Genomic DNA, 22,357 nt, shown 5'->3' with positions numbered 1-22,357 from the left:
TTTTCTGTAGAGGCTCCCCCTTTATGTTTTGTGCCTTCGTTACTGTTAAGTTGTGGGTGAACATATCAGATGACACAGCGATTCTTCAAACAGCTCTTGTTTATTCACAGGCCAGAACAGAACTGAACTGAAGGGTTCAGCCAGCCTGCTTATATAGAGCGCCACTACAACACAACAGTAACTACTTTCTGTAACTATCCAATCACTGAACGTCACTTTCAAACTCTTATTTGCATATGTGGACCTGAGTGAAAACTCTCTACAGTATCCACCTGCTGGCCCAGGGTGAAAACTTCAGTACATAACACTTACAGATTACTAGGTGCCAGGCAAAAACATTCCTCTTCTCCCAGGCCTTTGGCTGATTGATCCAAGGTCTTTAAAAATCTGTTGGGGGGATGTTATTGTATTTTGTTTACTGCTATGTTACGTCCTATTCTGCTATAAACTGCCCTGTAAGCCTAAAATGAAGGGCGGTACAGAAATTCAATTTAACTAAATAAATGTGGGCATAGTGTTGGTATTGACATGCCCCCCACTTCGCCCGCAAACTCAGGCAGGGAGGCGGGAGAGTACAGCGCTTCCTGCGCGAACGGTCTCCTGGCAGACATAGAGCTCCCGCTCCCCCCCCCCCCCCGCCCTCCATCGGCGCGGAAGAAGAGGAGACCAGGCGAGGCGGAGGTTGGATGGTAAAAGCGGCCGGCAGGCAAAGAGTTAATCAGCGCCTCCGCCCCTCTTCCCGCTGGCGCACCCAGCAAGCAGAAGAAGCCCGCAGAAGGGGCGGGGCCGCTCCGCCCTCACTTCCGGACGGCAGGGGGCGGAGCCACATCGTCGCCGCGCATGCGCTCTCGGAGAGCCTGCCGGGACAGCGGCCCGGAGGGGACGCCTTTCGAGAGCGGACCTTCCGGCGCGCAGCCAGGATGGCGGCGGAGGGCTCCTGCGAGCTGCCGGTGGTGCCGGCGGCAGGGCTTGGCCTGTCCGGGGCTCCCTCCGCCTCCTGCCGGCGCTGCAGCAGCAGCTCCAGTTCGTCGTCGTCGTCCTTCTCCTCGCCTTCGTCGTCGTCCTCGTCGTCGTGCGGGGGCTGCCTCGCTCCCCCGGCCCCTCCCGTCGCGGGCGGCGTGCCCGGGAAATGGGTCCGGCTGAACGTGGGCGGCACCTGCTTCCTCACCACCCGGCAGACGCTCTGCAGGGACCCCAAAAGCTTCCTTTTCCGCCTGTGCCAGGCCGACCCGGACCTCGACTCCGACAAGGTGAGGGGGTGCCGCCGCCGCATTCTGCAGGTGCTCCGGGGACAGGCCGGGCGAGGACCCCATAGCTTGGCCGCCTCACCGCGGGCACTAGGCTGGAGGGCCGCCGCTTTGCTGCCCCGGTTCCTCCCGAAGTGCCGGGCTCTGCGTGAGAAAGAGCCGCTCAGACCACCTGTGTCAGCGGCGCCGTCGTTACCGTGAAAGAGGCGCCCACCGTCAGGTTCCCGCTCTTTTCTGGTCGGTTACCCGGGAGGTTGGCCGCCTTTTCTCCCGCATCTAGGCAGGCAACTTTAAGTGTTGAGCATGTATAATTAGTATGCATTAAGCACAGTAGGACTTGCTTCCGAGGAAACATGCATAGGGTTGCACTGCGAGTTCACGAGGGATCCACACTGTCCTGAGCAGATGGTGTGGAGCGACGGGGCTGAAGGGAGGTCTCAGTGCCAGCTCAAAGCATCTTCCTGCCTGAAGTGGAGCACCAGCTGTAGCCCCCTTTCTATAAAAGGAGCCCTTCCTATGCCTGTGCAAAGCCCACCTGGGCCTCAATGGGCATGCTGCTGGTCCCTAGGCATACTGCAAGTGAGAGACTCCAGTACTGAAGTGCTGGGCCCCACCAAAGCCCACAAGTCTTGAAAATGTGAGAAGTTTTCAGTTTATCAGAACTCTCTAGCAAGCAAGATATTAACACAAAGCAAGGTTTTATGAGGGAAAATCAAACCCAAATATAGTTGATGTGGCCAGCTGGTTGGTCTCGGTTCCAGCTTGGAGATCCAGGCCAAACGGGTCCATCCTAGGGGCTACATGAACCAGGTGACCCACCTGGGATTATGTCCTCATGATTTGAGAAAATAAAGCCTGATTTGTAACCCTAACGTTTCTAACACCCTAGACAAAAGACAGATTTCTTAGGCAGAACAGATGTAACAAGACATGGTAGTATTATTTCACTTGTAAATCTAGGAGGGCCATCAAAGGTTATCTGATCCAACTTACTGTTGATGTAGAAAATCAGCTTTGGGAAAGAGACTGTATTTCTTGAGAGTCACTCTAAAAGGCTTGTTCAAAACAGCTTTGTCTCCGGGCTTCTTTTAGTAGATTGAAGGTTCTCTTGTTTTACCCGGGGGGACCTATGATTCTCCAAATGCTGGTGGACTCTGACTTCCATCATCCATGGCTGGCAGCAGGAGCTAATGGGGGTTGGAGTCCAACAACATCTGCAGAGCACCAGATTAGCAAAGGCTGCTCTAGACTCTGCATACCTGGGTTCTGGGCATCTCCAGGCCTTGACTTCTCTTCACCAGACAGGTTCCTCTTCTCTGGGGCAGGGATGCCAACTTGAATCAAATATTTGGGGAGGGGGACAGGTAAGCTCCAGTCCACATAACTGATCACATGATGCAGTGTAATACACCATTTGAATGGCAATGCCCATCAACTTTAGCCCCCCCCCCCCAAATATATTTTATTGGGGAGGCCGAAGAAGACCTTGGCCCCTAGAAGTTGGCTCCTTTTCTCTGGAGTAAAGTTGTTATTCTCTGTTCTGGTTGGACTCAGAGATTAAGGCAACATGCAGAAAGTCTGCTCCCAACAGACTAACTCAGGAATAGCTAACTTGGTGTCCTCCTTATGTTGGACTGTGACATGCTTCAGCGCCAGCCAGCATGACAAATGGTCAGGGAAGGTGGGAGTTGTAGTTCAGCAACAACTGGAAGGCACCATGTTGGTTGCTCCTGGACTTGAATAAGGAAACTTCAAAGGGGTTGTGAAACTTGGATTTTAAGCTTTAATGCAAATGTGACACCTCTTTTTGCATTTTATTTCCATATGATCTCACTGTTTGTATTTCTTTCTCTACACCTATGTAGCAATGGCATGCAATGTATCTGATGAGGTAGATGCTAGTCCATAAAAGCTTACAGTCTTCATAGTGTCCATGGCTGCTTAGTTAATTGTTAAGTGTGCCTTGGCAGTGGTCAGATTGCACTCCAGTCCTGAAAGATTCACTTGGCATATAGCTTAAACTTGCTTTTAATGACTCAAGTGAGCTGCCTCTCCTTGCCCTTTAGTTCCTGATAACGCCCCTTGTGTATTGCCTCAGAGTGCAAGTCTGAACTTGCCTAGATCATGTTGTTTATCGATGCTGGTTCTTACTTAACTTTTTAAATATTCATTGAAAAAATAGAGTAGCTACTTTCATAAACAGTGGGCATACACTAAGAAAATCAGACTGTCAAAACAGCTGTCTCCCAGTATGTCTTGCCATACTTGCTCATGAGACAGTTGTAGGAGGGGGAGAGAGACCACCTTTCAGGTTGCTCCTACTGGCATAAGTACTGCCAAGCAAAAAACAATTTCTCATGTCAATATGATCCTAGTATGTCAGTTTCTCAGATAAGCTATTTCCACAGTTTCCCCCCCCACACACACACACTGTAGTCTTTTCCATTGCTTGGCTAATTCTAGCCACACTACCACAAGCATAATAGTAATCAGATCCTTATGGAGCAAATATTTATTAGGTCAGTTGAGTAAGCTCAGCAGTGCAAGATTACAGTCTACTCAGATTTGTTTTCTGATATGAATAGAGCTGTGCTCTTGATTGTGCTCTTTAATCATGGGGTCAGCAAAATCCAGTGCTGCTGGACCTCACATTGTACACCTCTGTGCCAAACTCTGCTTTCTAACTTTAGAACTGTGTCAAGCCTGTAATGAAGTGGGGGAAAGAGCTGGATAGATTCTCATGGATCCATGGTTTTTACATGAAGGTGCCTCAAATCCACTATCAAACCAATGCTTATATCTTTGTCCATGGGCTGCTCCATAAAATCACAGTTCATCATGGTGCCAAAAATTAGACCCATGGTAAAACTCATTCGGGACGCGGGTGGCGCTGTGGGTAAAAGCCTCAGCGCCTAGGGCTTGCCGATCGAAAGGTTGGCGGTTCGAATCCCCGTGGCGGGGTGCGCTCCCATTGCTCGGTCCCAGCTCCTGCCAACCTAGCAGTTCGAAAGCACCCCCGGGTGCAAGTAGATAAATAGGGACCGCTTTCTAGCGGGAACGTAAACGGTGTTTCCGTGTGCGGCTCTGGCTCGCCAGAGCAGCGATGTCACGCTGGCCACGTGACCCGGAAGTGTCTCCGGACAGCGCTGGCCCCCGGCCTCTTGAGTGAGATGGGCGCACAACCCCAGAGTCTGGCAAGACTGGCCCGTACGGTCAGGGGTACCTTTACCTTTACCTTTAAAACTCATTCAGTTCCAAGAAAAGCCATTTCCAGGTTTAATGTTTTTGCTAGTGGTGCAAAGACTCACCAGAATTGTGAGTTTTGCAATGCAGATGTTGCATACTTAGAGAGATAATTTGCATCCTCAAAACCCATCCATCCACAAGTAGGCTGTATATTTATTGTAAGATACCAATCAATGCAACAGGACCTGGATCCTTCAGTGTGGATCTTCACAGCATGGACTGAGAGCACCAAAAAATTTATTGGCCTGAAGTTTGCAACAAGAATGCAAAAGACCTTGTAGCATCGTGCTACGAATATTGTATGTTATGTCCTGGAAGTACCAGAACAGACACTGAATTGGTAAGCCATGAATGTCCAGAGTGGGATTTGAGATTACATTTAATCATTAAATGGATCCATCAGGATCTGGCCATCAGAAATGGGCTGTGTACAGCAACAAGAAGCTGATTTTTGTAGTGAGTAACCAGAGGAGTGAACTATAATGATAAGACAAAGGTGGTCAAGGGTTCTATTTGTAAAAAAAATGATGTATGAAGATCAGTGCTTCTTCATTCCCAGTTTTTTTGCATCACGTAGTATTAGTTTTACAATTTTATAATGTTCATTGTCTTTTGATAGTGAATTTGGGGCATTTTCATGTAAAACTGTTGTCTGATGTTTCTCTGTATTCCTGTGGGCATTTATTAAAAATACTTATATACAGTACCACTATTTTATAGGGAAAAAATCAAAGCAGTTTACAATAATGCATAAAACTATACAATCAAAACCATAAAAATTTAAAATCAGATATCAGTTAATTGTCATGGTATTAGATGTGGACTGTGATTATGCAGTGAATTTTGAGTTTCTCTATTTTAAAAACGCTGGGCTTCGTTTCCTGAGAACTACCATTCTGGCCCCTGTAGAACCGAAAGATAGTGACTATTATGTTTTCAATACAATCAGTGGGGATGGATGCAGGTTGTGAGTAGCTGGTAGATTTTTGTGACCTGCTTTCTAAGAATCAAGAGGATCCATGCCTAGAATCTAGGTTTTTGCAGTATGGTAATATTCCAAAACACTGGATCTATGATCTTTGTAGTGCATTCTGCCTCCATATTTATTTATTGTTGGATTCCTCCTTTCAGAGTAAAAACTCCAAATGTGGTTTCCGTAGAAGCAGTAGCATACAATACATAAAAAGAGCCCATCTGGTCCAGCACACTGGGCTCACCAGGTGCTCAAATGAATAGGCCACAAACACGACCTGAACACAGCAGCAGCAGCAGCAGCACTCTCCCTTTTCGGTTTCCCTCCAACTGAGCTTCAGAGACATAGCACCTCTGACAGTGGAGGTGGAGCATAGCCATTGTGGCTAGTAGCCATTGGTTGCCATATCTTCCATGAATTTCTCCTTTTTAAAAGCCGTTCAAGTTGGTGGTCATCACTACTTCTTGCAGGAGTAAATTCTGTAGTTTAACTATGTGCTGTGTGAAGAAGTCCTTCCTTTTTTCTTTTTTAAAAATCCTAGTGGAAATTCAGTTCTTGTGATTTCCTTTATTTTAGTGTTGTTTTTGCATTTTCACTTTTATTTATTATTATTGTCACAACATCCATTTCTATATCAAGGAAAAATGTCTGTTCTAAATCTTCAAAAGTTCAACCTGTTGTGTGGCCCTGAGTCTTGAGGGAGGGAGAGGTTTCTGTACACCATGCATAATTTTATACACTTCTGCCATGTTCCCCCCAACTCATTTCCCCCCTCTAAATATTATAAATTGCAAATATTGAAGCCAGTGTAATAAAAACAAATAATATCAGGGCAAATTTAATAATTGGAACCACCCCTATGGGAAAGCACAATAACAAAATTATCGTTCAGGAAAATGTTGTGAGCCTTGATTGGATGGTGATTTTTTGTGTTCAACTCATAAAAATAATGTGAATTCAAAGGGCTCTGGCAACCTTCTACAAAATCATATTTCTGTACAGGTGTGTAACAAAATACCTTTTAAGCCCCTTGGATGTTTTATTAAACAGCCACTCTGCTTGACAGGAGGAGGAGATTTTTGCTGATTTCCTGTTCGGTTCCTTTTGCCTTCCAAAAATCTGCTCCAGATGGTTGAGGGACCCACCAGAACCTTTGGGTAGGGGAGATTGCTGGGGTCTGCAGGGAGAATTGGAGAAAGCCCTCTTCCTGCAATGGATACCTCAACTCAGAGCGCATTTTATGAACTGTAGGGACCATTCATTACATTTCTAAGCCTGGATCTAACCCAGAGATTTGAGGGCTTTATTGCTTTGGTTGCAATTTTAGGTTTATTATTTAGTATAAAGATCATAACTACTGGTTGAATAAAATGGATGGTTCTCATTTGGATAAACGTTATTAAGCTTTTCTTGCCCCACATTAATATTGATTGTCATTTGAGCCAAATTATTAATTTTCACAATCCCTTGTGGTAATTGATTAGAGATTAGAAACCAGCTGAGTAGTAGCTCTGTTTCACAATTAAGACCTCCATACTGAAGCTCTGATTATTCATTAATGCGGTGCACTGAATCCATGGTGGAAACATCTGGTTTATGACATGGATGAGGGTATGTCAGGGTTGGAATGTCAGGATCTCTGTGGGGTCTCACACTAATTTAATCTGGTATTTTAATTTAGTTGGCTGATCTGGGAATAGGATGGTTTAAGTGTGATAAGACAATTTCTATATAAATAAGTAACACACATGTTTTAATTAGGATGAAACAGGTGCCTACTTAATAGACAGAGATCCAACCTACTTTGGACCGGTGTTGAATTATCTCCGACACGGGAAACTGGTTATCAATAAAGACCTCGCAGAGGAAGGTATGTTTTGCTGTTTAGGAAAACTGCTTTAATGTTTGATCACAGCTGTGAAAAATCACTTTGGGTGTACAGTAATTGGTTTCACATATGCAAAGCATGGCAGCCTGTTTGGGCTGGGCTAGTTTGTAGCATTGCTCTGCAACTTGCAGTGGCCTTCAGATCTTGAGACCTGAATGATCCTTTAGATACCAGGTTCCAGCACCTGAAGTGCTGTGAGGTCACTGTTTTGGGGAGGTTGTTGGCTGGTGTGTGACCTTCCTGGAACACTCTCCTTACTCCTGGGCTTTCTCTTTCTGCTTTGGTCTTGGAGCAGAGGCCCTGCCTCATCCTGACCAGGGCAGTGCTTCAGAGGGACAGTCTGCTGCTTGGCCATGCAGTGCCTCTCGGGGCCTGTTTGTGACACAGACTTTCTCACAAGTAGCTGGAGTTTTATGAGGCCCTCTTTTGACTCTGTGTTCCCTTCCAATCAGGTGTGCTTGAAGAAGCTGAATTCTACAACATCACATCCTTAATCAAACTTGTAAAGGACAAAATAAGGGAACGAGACAGCAAAATCTCACAGGTAGGACCTGCTAGTTTTTTAAAAAATTGATTTGTTTTTGAGGTAGCCTTGGCTTGACTTCATTTCAGAATGTGTGGCTGTGTTTGGTGCCCAAACTGAGGGAATTATGAGAAGTGGCTTCTGGTGGTATCAGATGCCCTTTTTCCTTCCGTGAGTGAAATGTTTGTGCTTGTGGCAATGCCAAAAGGGAGGAGGGCAGCAGAGAGATCTCAGCAGAGGCTGAGGCAAGTGGCTTTTTTGCACTCTGGAGCTCAGTGGTAATGGAGAAGGGACTCGTTTGGAAGACATGATGGTTGAAACCAGTGGCCATTCTGGGCCTGCTTCATCTTTCAGCTGTCTCTCTGTGTTTTTCACCAAAGGTGCCAGTCAAGCACGTTTACAGGGTGCTGCAGTGCCAGGAAGAGGAGTTGACTCAGATGGTCTCCACCATGTCTGATGGCTGGAAATTTGAGCAGGTAAGAGAACGGGAAGCAAACACTTCAATCTTTCAAGGACCATACAAACAAACAAAAAAGCAGGCGAGAGGAGTGTGAGGGTCGGAATAATTGTGGGTGTTGTGGGCTTGGGTCCTGGAATGGTCAGGAAACTCAGACAAATGTTTGTACTTTTACAGCAGTTTGCCTGGTTGCTCAAAGTGCGTCACATATTAACTCTAGTTGTTTCTTAAAGTAACTCTGTAGAGAAGGACAATATCATTATTTCCCTACTGGGAATAAGCCTTTGGATGTGCCACTGAGCTTGTGCCTTAGGAGATGCTTGATTTGCAGCTTATACTCTCAGCCTGAGTTGCACCTTCTTGGCATTTCCATGGAAAATCACACAGCAGGCACGAAGCACTTCATTCCTCCAGCACTGTGCCATGTGGCCATTTCAAGGCAAAGATCCATTTGCTCCACTTTTTATGTAGAGAGCTCTTGGAAACATAGTCCTCTGGGATTAACTCTGGTGGTGATATGAACACTGTTACACACACAAAAACAGCTAAAAATTAGAAATTCTTGTAACTAGGCTCTAAACTGTAGCCATGTAGTTATGTTTGTCCACCAAGATGCCATGTCAGTGCCAGTGCTTCAGATCCTGCCATCAGTATTGCAGTACTGATCAGATCACTGGTATTTGTTTGTACAAGCACCACAACTCTCTGTGGTGGAAGATTCTCAGTTAATGGAGATTTGGAGAGCAGGAGGAATCAAGCAAAATCTTTTTGGCTCGGAACTGTCCCTCAACAGGCACTAGCTCTCCAAGAGCAAAGAAGAGTGTGGAATCCCCACAACTCTGTCTCTGGGCCTGTATTTTGTACATCCATTGTGGATGGCTCTAGGCCTGCAGTCTTCCTTCTGTGCAACATTCTAGGAGTTTCACAGCTGTGTGTTTACACAGTCAGTGCTCTGTGTGGTCAGGATTGCTTACACTCCCTGTGAAACACTGACGCCTCCTATCTGCACAATGCCACACTCTCCTGCCTGAGCATGAATTATAGGAAGGGAGAGGGGCCACTCTTAATGTTAGATGCCCCTTGTGGGAACAGGAAGGAGAGAGCTCCACCTTTATTTAATAGCCCAGAATGTTGACTGTCAGAGCTTTGGTTGTAATCCCTTATTAAGTTCTGTCTGAAGCACAAGAACAGCCCCCCTCAGTTGTCTCTCTTTCCCACCTCCAGCTAGTCAGCATTGGATCTTCCTATAACTATGGGAATGAAGACCAGGCCGAATTCCTTTGTGTTGTTTCCAAGGAGCTGCACAACACCCCTTATGGCACGGCCAGTGAGCCCAGCGAAAAGGCAAAGGTGAGTCATCTTCAGGGTGGAGCAAGGCCCAGCTGCTGCCTTCCTCTGCCATCAAAGGTTGTTTGCCAGTTGCTACTAAGAAAGCAGCTTGCTTGGGTATCCTCTGCCCACCCTTTCTCAGGTGTCCAAGCACAAGACACACACGAGCACACTGAGCAGTTGTGGAAAAAGGAGGCTCCAACATCACACCTCTTCTGCAGGAGCTACAGTAAACCAGCCTTGGGTGTGATAGAGCACAGAGGTGCCTTCATAAGCCATTTTAGGCTTCTGTCCATTTCATTGCTGTTCAACTCAACTGTATGAAGATACCCTGCCCCACACAAAAGGAATCTCTAATGGTTATGGATGTCTAATCCTCAAACACCCAACTCCCAAAGAGCAGCTAAACCTTTTCCTGGAAAATGACAGGTGCTATTCTAGGTGTGCCTGCATGTGGGTGCAACCCAAAAAACATAGACGCACCCACTAACACGGAAACCTTCATTTGTTGCAACCAAAAAATAAAGGCATATAAATCACATTGCTAATTTATGTATGCCAACACAGGCATACCTTGTTGGCCTGAATATAAGCCACACTCCCCCCCCCCCCCAATTCCAACCGTGAAAAGTGTGGCTTATATTTGCGACCTTACGGTATGCAGCCAGGAGTGCGAGGCAAACAGCGGCAGGAATGTGGAAAAGTAGTGCCTGCCCTGCACGTAGTTCCCCGTCTTCTCCCCCAAGACCAGGAAGGGAGAGAACGAGGAAGGGGAAAGGCGCCGGCAATGCAGCGCAGCTCCCCCCGGCCCAGTATGCAACCAAAAGCCGCGAGGATGGGAGCGGCTTATATTCAAGTATATTTTCTTTTTCCCCCTCCAGTTTTAAAGGTGCATCTTATATTTGGGTGCAGCTTATATTTGGGCCAATATGGTATATAGACTTGCAGGTGCTTTTGATTATGATTCTAACACACCCATAACTCTAAGCTGGAGAATTTAAGATGCCCTGTGTTGGGAGAAGGAAAGGTAGGGAATCCCATGACTTCAAGGTTCTCTTTCTCTCCAGTTTCCAACTTGAGGTACCCAAAGTTTCATGGCCTTAAATCCAGCAAAAGCTTTCCTTGTGAGTGCAGGGTGAAAGAGGCAAAGTGGAGCTCTGAGGAATTGCCCCCACCTACACAATTCAAAGACTCGCTACTGAAATACACTTTTAGTGAAACTTGATCAATAATGTCAATGATATTCTTACTTTTGAGCAAGTGGTGAGAGTCCGGTGTGTGGCTAACATCTCCTGTCCTGGGGCCAACGTGGAGCCCAATTCTGGCTGTCTTAGCCCCCCTGAGTTAAACAATCCCTTGATCTACTCCTAGCTTTTCCATAAATCATGGCGAGAAATTTCCCTCTGGCCTGAGAAAGCACTCTGCCGACAGGACTATAATTAGAGGCCCTGCCCTTGGTTGCCAGTGTTATTGTCTGGCTGCTCTGCTGCGGTTAAAATCAGGATGTCTGCGTTCATGTCATGGGGCATCCAGTAGAGACAAAGGGGCATATGTCCTAAGATTCATCAGGCCTATGCCAGGCTACAGTCGACTGAGATGAACCAAGGTTCTGGTGTCATACCATCCTTGCATAATTGTTAATTAACACAGTTGTGCCATGGGCATAAGTTAATGCCAGCCCTCTCTGCACATTTTTCATTGAGTTTTCAACATAAAATACAATGAAAGCAAACTAATCAAAAGAAGATAAATAGGCACACAAAAGAAGACAATAAAGAAGTAGAAAGAGATGAGGAGAAGAAGAAGAAGAAAAAAGGTTCTCTATCATAATTGTATCTTAACCTTTAGTCCACACACAAACGGGTGAACCCTCCCAGCTCTTACATGGGAGCTTCCCCCTCTTCCCCCAGCCTCCCTTGCTGGGAGATCCTCTCTGCGCTGGGCCCTTCATCTTCCATCCATCTGCACCTTTTTAAATGAAGCTGCTGCTGCTGCTGTTGTCCAAGAAGCTGGCAAACAGTGTGCCAGGCAGCTTGGAAGCAAATGTGCGATTTCTGTCTCACTGTCCTATTTCACTCTCTACCTTATGCTTTCCCTTGGCCTTTGGCTTTGTAAACAGACAGCCAGATTGTAGAGTGGTTGTTTCTGAAGGTGCAAATGATGTGCCAGATGCTATAGTGATGTTCAGAAAGATCTAAGCTTCAAGATCCTTGCATGAACTCCTGAATTAATGAAGAGGGCACAGATAGAAGGCAAGGTCTTTTGTGTTCATCTGGCACTCTTGCATTGTGTGGCATTTGCATGCTAGAGAGAAGTGGCCATGCTGGGATTTGTGCCTGTTGAGAAGGAGGAAGATGATGTTGGAGTTGGGTGAATTAGTAAAGGTGCAGGGCAGAGCCCGCAGACACAAGGAAGCCCAGCTTCTTGCATCTTCACTATGACTTCCAGTCATAGTTCAACAAGACCTCTGGCACACGAGGTGGAATCCAGGTGTCCTTGCAGGCATGAGTGCTCTCCAGCTCACACCCTGCAGAGCAGCTGCTAACCAGCTAAGAAACTGTTTGGATGTTTATCAGGAAAGGTTGTATGGGGGTGGGGTGATGGTGGCTGGGACACAGGGCAAAGGGACAGTTCTTTTGAAGAGAGAGGTAGCTCTTATGCACATCCTTAAGAGTTTGCTTTTAAATATATCAACAAAAAAACAACTCGGGCTCCCATGCCCAATTAAATCTTGATTAACCAAAAAAAGTTGGTTGGGGGAAGTTAGACAAAAGGAAGAGGGAATATGGAATTACAGCATCTGAGCCAGACACCCTGAAAGTTACTAAACTGCTTTCACATGAAAGCACATAAATTAGAAATACTGTTTTTGGTCTGTGGACGAAAGTTCAATTTCCAGTGTTTCCAGACTAGTAATGTTTAGCCACCAAAAGGTGGGATTTGACCGTAAACTATTTGCCTCTTCTGGATGTGAAACCTATGGGATGGTAACCAGTGACTTACTCTAGTGCAAGGTGAGACACTCTGTTTTCAACACACCCACCTATTGCAGCCCTGTGCAGCCCTGTCCCTTGCTGTGCCAGAGGGTCCTTGACACTGGATATGGGTGTTTTGCTGCTGCTTGGCAGCTTGACAGCTGTTTTCAGTGGTGGTTTGCCCTCTTCACACTGTGGTGGCTTTTTCCTTGCGTTGTAGCTACTCTTCCAGCGATTGACTGGCTGGCTGGCTGCACTGTTGGATTGCTTCTGGGATCAACTCGCAGAAGACTCTTCTGGGTCACCCTTCACAATTCAGGGGCTGGCTTGGCAAGAAGTCTCTTGCTAAGACAAATCCAGGCCAGACTTTTCCGGATCTCTTTCCTGGATCTCCTTGTGTAGGGCAGCTGTTGAAGTGAATGGGCCAGTTGTCCAAAGATCACCAAGCAGAAGCCTTGAATCCTCTCTCAGGCAGCCTGGGGATGATTGTACTTTACTCACCTTGCACTCTTTTCTTTTCCTTTCCTTCCTGCTCTTTGCACTTGCTTCATGAAACTCAGAGTGAAGACGAAGAGACGGATTACGATATGAATGACTCAGATTAAGTGTGAATGCCATGGTGAGCACTAGGACTTCACCCACCTGCCTGTCCTCCCTCTGGCCTCTCCCACTGGTGCATCTTGTTTTGTGTTTGTAGTTGCTGCCTTGACCCCGTTGCCGGGTAGCCGTAGGCCCCTAGACTGCCTAGTGGTCCACTTGTGTGTTGGCTCCTTTACTTCCTGCTGCTGTTGGTCCTCTTCAGAGGAAATGTGTTTTTGTGGCTCTTCTCACAGGGAGGAAAGCAAGACTCCACCAGGGAACCCGTCTGCTTTTCACTTTAGAAAACCAGGGGAAGGTAGGGGCCAAAAGGTCTGAGCCAGGTTGCCTTCCTGTGATGGCCACAGACTTTGGGTTGCTTGCTCTTTTATTTTTTTAACTAGTACGCCTTCAGGAATTCCAGATTGCATGCCATGAAACATTGTCTTCAATCAGATGTCTACAATTGCTTTCTCTTTGAGTTTGTGTGCATCTCATCTGCTATGAGAGCAGGAAAGAACTCTGTGTTTGTGGAGAAAGTGGATAGAGTTTCTTTCTCCTCCTAATACTAGAATTCAGAGGGGTCATCAAGGAAGCTGCATGCTGGAAGATTCGGGATAGAGAAAAGGAAGTGCTTCCTAACACAGTGCACACTCCTGCAAAATGATGGCTTTGAAAGAGGATTAGACAGATTTATGGAGGAGGAGGAGGAGGAGACTGTAGATAGCTATGAGGTCCATAGCCAGTATTGGAGGCAGTTGTTGGGGAGTGTAAGTGGGCAGATGGTGCACCTGTTGCACCGATATTCTGCTTGTGAGCTTCACAGTGGTTGACCACTGTAATAACAGGATAGTGGACTAGATCCAGTAGGTTCATTCCAAGAGGAGTCTCCTGCTCAAAAATAATCTTGGTTCTTTTCTTTCTGGAGGGAACAGCCTCATGTTTGCAGGCCAGCCTCAAGACTGGCCTAACGATTCAAAAAGAGCAGAAGGATTGTCACCATGGCTGCCAGAGCTGTAGCAGAAAGTTGGTCTGGTTCTTTTGCTGAGTGAGCAGACTACAAGTGTGTACACTTTCCCTGTTTTGCCATGATGAAAGGAGAAAGAGGTGGGGAGAAGGGTGCCAGGAGTCTGAGTCAGGAGGTGTGAACTTTTCCAATGGCGGCTGTACCTGAAAGCAGCACTGGGATGGGCTGGAAATTCCCTGTGCTTCACACACCCGTAGTGTGCCCCTCCTCCAAGTATATAAAGCCCTGCATTACTGTGTGAGGGACTGGCCTTGAGCTACCTAGTGGATTCCACAATCAAGGTCCTGAGTTGTTTTTAATGCAGCTGATGTGTTGTTGACTCTTATTTCCCTAGCGACAATCTAGTAAAAGCAAGGCATGTTGTGTTTTCCCCTGCTTGCCCTGAGTGGGGATTTGTCCCTGTTCAAGGCCAACACTATCCATTTTCATCAGTGCTGATGCAAAGAGGAGAAACAGGTGAGGATTTTACAGAGAAGGTCCCTGGAAATTCTTTGGATGAGGAAGAGGCATAGTGGAAACTGCAGGTGTTGCTGGCCAAATGACGCAGTGCTGAAACATCAACACACACTGTGTTGGCTACAAGGGATATTTTGCCCTGAAATGTTTTGGGTTCCCAACATGCCAGTGCTATTAAGCAGATAAGGGTCTTTAAAAATAATGATGATTCATGTTATTATTTGAACTATCTTATCCTTGCTTGGTGAAGCCTTGATTCTCTGGCAGAGCCACTGCACTGAATTCTCCTTAGTCCTTGTCCTCCTCAAGCAACACAAATAGTGGCCTGGAATGTGGCTCTTTGAGTGCCCTTCCCAGGTCCTTCAGTTGAGGGCTGAAAAGTACCTCTGATCTGTACTGCACATCCCCAGGCGAGGAGGAAGGCAGCAGCTTGTGGGCAACCGAGGCCACCTGTGAAGTGTCAGAGTGCACAGCCTGCCACTGCAACACCTTTATTTCCTGTTCTTGGCCAAGGTGTCTCCAAAGTGACTTGGAGTTTTATGGTGGTTTCTTCTGGTAGTTGATGCCATCACCACCCAGGTTCCAGGCAGGGAGGAGGCAGCCAAAAGGGTTCTCCAACCCTGATACAGGGCAAGATACTTAATTGCTGGAAAAATCCACGAAGCCAGGATATTTACATATCGTTCCTTCAGAATGTTAAGTTATACTATGGAATTATTAAATCTCAGTAACTAGATCCCAATTGCTGAAAATTTGATAGAGGGACCTTACAATTGTCTAAAAATGTGTTACACATTTCTGCCTCAAAGAGGAGAGTGAAGTGTACCCCCTCCCAATTAAAGTGCATAATCCTTCAGTATTGTATATACGCAAACTAAGACTGATGACTGGACACACCAGAAAGTGGGGTATTTGTACATCTTTCTTTGGAAAAGGCAGACAGCCTGTACTGTATTAGAAACTTTAAATCTAGCACACTCGCTACTGAAGACATCCTCATTGCTTGAAAAACAGTAAAATAAGCACTAAAGGGAGGGCATCAAAACTGGAGCAAAGAACCCAGGCAGGCATGGTTCTGCAGCCTCAGGTTGTGATCTACAACTGTTGTTCATTTGAATTAACCTTTAGGAGGGGAGGGGGATTTCCAGTGGCTGCACCCCTACTTGCAGATTGCATATGTCATACTAATAAATGCTATAGAGTCATAGAATTGTAGAGTTGGGCATGGATCTCCAAGGGTCATTTGGTCCAACTCCCTGCAATGCAGGAATCACAGCTGAAGAATCCCTGACAGATGGCCATCCAACCTCTGCTTGAAAACCTCCAAGGAAGAAGAGCCCACACCTTCCGAGGGAGTCCATTCTACTCTCAAACACTTCTTACCACTAACGCTTAGTGAGAACATAATCAGCAAAGCGAGCTGTTGATTGCATAAATGGCCCATTTTTTAATCCACAACTGTTCTTTTCAAACTGGGAGCTGGACCACTCACATACACTGGCCTAGCTGTACAACCTAGCTAGTTTTGTAGGGAATGGGTGAGTCTGGCCTGTTGGCAGTTCCCTTAATTAACTTCCTATGTTTTGAGTAGCAGCTGACTGGCTAGTTCACCATCATGTGCCAAGGTGTCTTGCGTCAGAGAACAAAATCAGCTTGTTTGCCTGTTTTAAGGTTTTGCCTTCAAGAATGCCGGAGTCTTTCCACTGTGTGAGTCTTGCTGGAGAACCTTACCATGCAGAATCTCACCACTTGTTGTTTGTTTCCTTCCAGATCTTGCAGGAGCGAGGTTCAAGGATGTAACTGTGCCCCAGTATTGAATGCTGACAAGTTTTCCTTTGCATTGCCACACGAAGAGGCTTGGCACCAAGAGGATGTCGCTTGTTCAGACCATTTCTGTAGTTCTGGATTTTGAACCCTGAAGGTGGTGCTGCAGCTGGAGCTGGCTGCTTGCAGATGCCTGCCTTCAGCAGCAAGAGGGGTTGTGTTGGCTCTGGTGCCCGGTTGTGCTGATCTTAATCCCATGGAAAGAAGATTTGACTTCACTCTATGCTTTCCTTCCGAAGAGATATAGCGATGCTTTGCTGTTTGTAGGGAAACAATTTGGGTTTTAATAATTGTAGGCAGTTCAAGGTCAACATACTTGGTGCTATGAATAAATTACAGCCCACATGTGGGCACACATCCTTAAGCAGCTCCAGTTGACTGTGGCGGCTGCTGTACATTCCTTGGGGATCTATTGTAAGAATGCACTAGCCCAGACTAAGGGAGGGGTGCATCTTCATCCCCCTCCTGACCCTGCTTGCTTCAGTACCCAGAGGGTATTCTCTTCTTGGGAAGAAGGTCTTATTTTGCCCACATCTCTAGGGAAGCCTTCCTCTCCAGGTAACTTGCTCCTGCAAAGGTTAACCTCAAATTTTAGCTACACTTTAGGATTGAAGCCCCAGTTAAACAAAAATAATACGGCAAATACCTTGCCTTGCACACATGTGTGCACACACGAAAACACACACACACACACCAAAGTTGCGTTCTTTGTTTTTAGAAATGCCTGCAAGTATTGCTGTCCCCGTGGACTCACAGCACTGAAGGTAGACATGGGGGTTGAGTCTTCATGGGTGCTCCATCATGAAGGCTGGGAATGGGAATCTCTGTGCTCAAAAGCATCAGAGTTTGTGCAGCTGAAGGCAGGAATTATTGTGATTCTTTAACAGATGTTTACAGTCATTTCTACATTCTCTTATCTATGCAGTTCCTTCTGATGTTTGGCAAGTACTGTCAATAACACTTGTGGTTTCATTGAGAGAGGCTTGTGGTAAATGTGAAGAAACACAACTGGAGCTTTTTAGTGTACTGTGTTTAAATGAAACCATTAGCATGTCTTTTGAAAATAGGTTTAAAGGAGTATATACAGATCTCTCTGCTTCATAGAGCACAGAGAGGAGCCCTTCCTTGTCTGAGGCTCTCCTAACATGCTACCTATATTTTAACTTTCATTAAGCAACTCACAGAAGCTGTGTGTATACACACCCCTTCCTTTTCCATTCAGATGTGTGGAGTCCTCACAATCTTGAAGCATCCCTTGTCTGCCTGCATTTTTGATCTGGTTTTTGGCAAACCTTTTCTGCCCAGTAGATCAGCAAGTGGGCCATTTGTCTTTTGCCATGGAGACTGGTCTGCACAGAAAGTTGCAAGGCCCTCCTCAACATTGAGTAATCCGTTTGTCTTTTTTAAGATGTTAGCATTGAAATGAATTTACTAAAATGTAATTCTTCTGAAGGGTGAAATGTTTCTACTTTTATACTTTTTTAGGCATCTGTGTTTGATTACCGTAAAGCGAATGCCAATGTGCTAAGAGATCACATTTCGTGTACGTAGAAGGAAATGTTACTGCGAGTGTGTCTGCGTGTGCATTTGTGTGTGCACGCACACATATATGCAGATGCAAAGATGGCTCTTGAATTGGCTGAACAGGCCTTGTTCTCCTTCAGGCCCAACCGTTACTGTGACGCATTCTGCCAGGGCAGCCTGAGTGACTGACTTGAAAGGCCTCCATCTCCAAACAGCCTTTCCTTAAAGGTGGTGCACATGCCTGTCCAGAAACTGCCTTTGAATGTTTTTGCTGTAAGTAGCAAAGGATTTGACTGACACAAATTTCAGGCTTGAGAGGGGGCAGCAGCAAAACATGGTGAGTGGAAGGAGGTGGAGCACAGAAGCAGCCACTCTGTCCATCAAGTGGCCAGTGAACGTGTTTGCTGCTTTGGGGTGGGATTTCCCACCTTGTTGCCACTGTCCCCTTATGTCCTTGGAGGAGGGGATTTTTGATGTTCCTCTTGTTCTCCCTCTGACTTTAAAGCCAGAAAGCGTCAGGAGACACTTTGGAAGAGGCTGAAGCCAGCATCTGTCAGGGTGATGATTTTGGCTGCAGGCAAGGTTTTCTCTCTGCATTGGTTTGGCTTCTTACTGAACGCAGAAAAAGTTTTAGCATGTTGAACAGTATGAAATTTAAGTTGCATCCTAGGATTTAACCTTGCAAGTGTGGAATCTTTTTGTATTCTTCATGATTGTGGAATGTGGTCTGTGGTATAAAGCTTAGCATGTTGAGAACCTCAGCTTCCATTGTTGGCTTAAGAAAAAATACAGGTTTCTTGCCCTCGTGATGGATAATGTAGGCAGTGAGAGAAGAGCTCAGAAAGCAAGTGGGTGCCAGACTGGGCTTTCCTATCCTTTGTGGCTCTGCTTCTGTCTCCCAGAACTGCCACCTCAGGCCTTTTATTCTCTCCTTTTCCTTTGTTACTTGTCTGTAGGCTCCTGAAACTTGGAAGCCAGGTATCTTTTAAAAATTATGGGAAGTATTTAAATTGGCACTGCAGAAGATCACTTTCTTTGGTACAAATTTTAGATTGTACCACAAAACCCTATACCATGAAGTGTAGAGGACAGCAGGTAAAGGGCTACCCAGGTGCCTTCTGCTTCTTTGCTCACGTTCTTTAAGGGGAGAGAACAGGTGCTCCTTTCAGCCACTTGCCACTTTCCTCACTTCAGTGGGTTAGTGTCTCTATGCATTATGCAAATTATATCCCCCCCTTGGAGAACTGGATAGATTTCAGCAGCTTAAAAAGGCAAACTTTCCCATTGCCTGTGGGGCCCTCCTGTCTCTGGACTCCGAAATACTAAAGTGGACACAGACAACTTTTGTTGCACTGCTCAGCTGTAGTTTAGCCTCAGCTTTGCCTTCATTTTACTCAGTTTTTTAAAAGAAATGTCAATTATTTATTTAAAAGTGGGGGTGGGGAGAGCAAATGTGAAGTTTCTCATGTAAACAAGGGGCTTGAAGGCCTGCCAGTGTGGTGTAGTGGTTAAGAGCGGTAGTCTCGTAATCTGGGGAACCGGCTTCGCATCTCCGCTCCTCCACATGCAGCTGCTGGGTGACCTTGGGCCAGTCACACTTCTTTGAAGTCTCTCAGCCCCACTCACCTCACAGAGTGTTTGTTGTGGATGAGGAAGGGAAAGGAGATTTTTAGCCGCTTTGAGACTCCTGAAGGGGAGTGAAAGGCGGGATATCAAATCCAAACTCTTCTTCTTCTGCCCCCCCCAAGAGTTAATTGACTCTCAAGGCGCAAGAGGCCCTGCAATGATGCCTAACAACAAAAGAAATAGATGCTTCAGTTACATCTGTGCTCATTTAGCCATGCAACTTTCTGTCTTGTCTGTCCCATCCCTTGCTGCCATAAGCTGTCATTTAGTCTGGAAAAAACATGCCCCATCTCAGACACTTCCCCCTGCAAGAAAGATAAGCTTAGAGGCACACATAAAACCATGGCCTGACACCCGGATGCTGCCATTCCCTGACTCTCACATATTTTAGTAAAAGGTCGGTAGAATGAGCAGAGAATATTGCTTTTGTCGCAAGAGGAGAGATCGACCCAAGGCCTGCTGTGTAGAGGGTGGGAGAGAGAACACTCCTTTCTCACTGTCAGAGCTACCACTTAACAAAGTTGAGTGTTGCCAAACATTCACTTGCTCTCCTACCCGAGGAGTGGCAGCTGTTGCCTCTGTTTCATTTCAAGGTTCTTTCTGATAGTATGCTGGTCTCTGGAGCAAATGATCTTGCGCACTGATATAGGACTAGGGCCAAACTATGCTCACACATAGGACATCCACACCATCAGGCATTCTGTGCAATTGCTACTTGTGTGTAGGGGTTCCCTTGCAGACAGCCAAAATCAGTCACCATCAGAGGGTAGGACTGGTATGGCATTAGAAAGAGATGCATGGACTCCCTCTGGCTTAAAACCCGTAGTTCCCTGCATGTAAGTTAACACCTGAATTCAAGGAGAAATTGAGTTCCTTTGAAAGGCTGTAGTCCAAGTTCAGTCTTTGTCTACTTCTTGGACCTTCCTTCAAATTCCATTTTTAGTGCTGTTGCTGAACGGAGATATTTTTCACAGCCTGGGCTACTTTACCTGCTTGCAAACAGAAAATGGATTTGAAACAAGCCTTGAAGTGGTTCTTTGCTTATTCAGTGCTCCTTCACTATCTTAGCCATCTCTGAATCCTGCTTTTAGAGCTGCTGTTTAAGATGTTGGTAATTCATTTACTTAGGGAAACATGGGTGCCTCAAGCTTTGTGACAACTTGCTCCAAAAACGAGGGCTGAAAGGGCTACCTGGCTGTAATTGTCATGCAGTAAGAATGTCAAGGGCTGGCCTTTCCGCAGAACTTGAATGCAAGTTAATGAATGTTTGCTTGCATGTCAGTGGAGCCGTAATCAAGAAGATGCATTTGCTTGTGAACATTCCATCATTTACAAAACTGAATTGTCATGTGTGGAAAAGTGTGTTTTCTGTCCTTCCATAGGGTAGAAAACAGGTCATTGCTTGGGGCCAAGTTTATCAAAGGCAGCGTTTTCACTGTGCTTACAAAGGACTAGATTTTCTGTGCACCTGGACAGGAAGCAAATCCGAATACTTGATGCATGCTTTCCTTTTTAAAACTTAACTACAAACCTAGAATTATTGCTACTACTAGTCAGGGTGGCTGTGTAGTGCATCCATAAGCAGAGGCACTCCTGTTTTTTTTGAATACAGCAGTATGAGTGGGCTTCCCAGGAAGGGCACTTGGTTGCCTTTTGGTCTGATCCAGGAGGGTTCTTCCTACATTAAAACTTCCCAGGTAGACCAACCAACAAGAGAGGTGAGATCATCACGCTGCCTTCCTCTGTGCTCTGGAAAGGTTGACCCTTTAAAACACTGATGAGGAGAGGCTGGTTTGAAATTAGGCTCTCCCTGTGCCTACCCCCCCCCCAACCCACCTGTTTGCTTTCTGCCAGGGTGGGGGAAGCAGTGACATCATTTTTTTTAAAAAAAAGTGGTACAATCTTATCTTCCAGACAGTGGATTAGCAATAGTTCTTTTTTTGCACCAGTTCTTTATCTTTGAAGAGTACTTTTTGCAGCAGTTTGGCACCTGGCATTGCACCCTTCCCCACCTCTGTACTTTTGGCCTGGCTGTGAGCAGAACAAAACGAAAGATTTCTTAGAGGAGTTCCTTTCGAGGCATCTCTAGTTCGTTTTCAGGTGGATGTGTCACTTCTGGAACAAATATATTACTGATATGTGTGGATGTTTTAAAGAAAAGTTTCGTTACACTCGCTCCTTGTAAAGTGCATGAAATAAACGTCTCCTTTCTAACAAAGCTGCCGTTGTGGGTCTTGGTTTCTGGGGCTGCGCTTGCAGGGCGGTATCGGAGCGGTGTCCCAGCCTCTTCAGGGCGCAGCTGGAGTTCGGCTTCCAACCTCGTTGCTCCAGCCAACCCACCCGCCCTTCTTCGGCTCTGGTCGCGCAGGGAGGGTCGCATCTTGGCCTCGCAGCATTACTACTACTACATTTATTACATATTTTATTATTCTCCTCCCCCACCTGGCAGGATTGCCCCGGTGTTCTCCACGTGTGGCCCGCTGTGGGGGCGGAGCTTCCCAGCCAAGCTCCAATGGGGAGGAAGGGGAGGGGCAGTCGAGCCCCATCCGGGTCCTCAGAGCGACTCCCGTCATCATGGCAACCAGCCCCACCCCCAGAGGTGGGATCACCGGTTGCCCAACTCCATGGATTGGCGGAGAATTCGCTCCGCCCCTGGGCGGAACCTACTTCTCTACCCGCGCAGAGT

General features: G+C 46.3%; 1 protein-coding gene across 1 annotated transcript; it reads left to right on the top strand.

The window, feature by feature from the left end:
- The first annotated feature begins 671 nt into the window (after nucleotides 1-671).
- LOC114584243 (BTB/POZ domain-containing protein KCTD5) lies at nucleotides 672-21,549 on the top strand. The gene is made up of 6 exons (XM_028705909.2): nucleotides 672-1,250; nucleotides 7,228-7,336; nucleotides 7,807-7,898; nucleotides 8,258-8,353; nucleotides 9,559-9,684; nucleotides 16,468-21,549. Exons 1-6 carry the CDS (start codon nucleotides 687-689, stop codon nucleotides 16,495-16,497), a joined length of 1,017 nt encoding a protein of 338 aa, XP_028561742.2. The 5' UTR covers nucleotides 672-686; the 3' UTR covers nucleotides 16,498-21,549.
- Nucleotides 21,550-22,357: the final 808 nt, after the last annotated feature.

Source organism: Podarcis muralis, chromosome 14, assembly GCF_964188315.1.
Source record: "Podarcis muralis chromosome 14, rPodMur119.hap1.1, whole genome shotgun sequence".
In the NCBI taxonomy this organism is placed as follows: domain Eukaryota; kingdom Metazoa; phylum Chordata; class Lepidosauria; order Squamata; family Lacertidae; genus Podarcis; species Podarcis muralis.
This window is presented reverse-complemented; position numbering and strand designations above follow the sequence as displayed.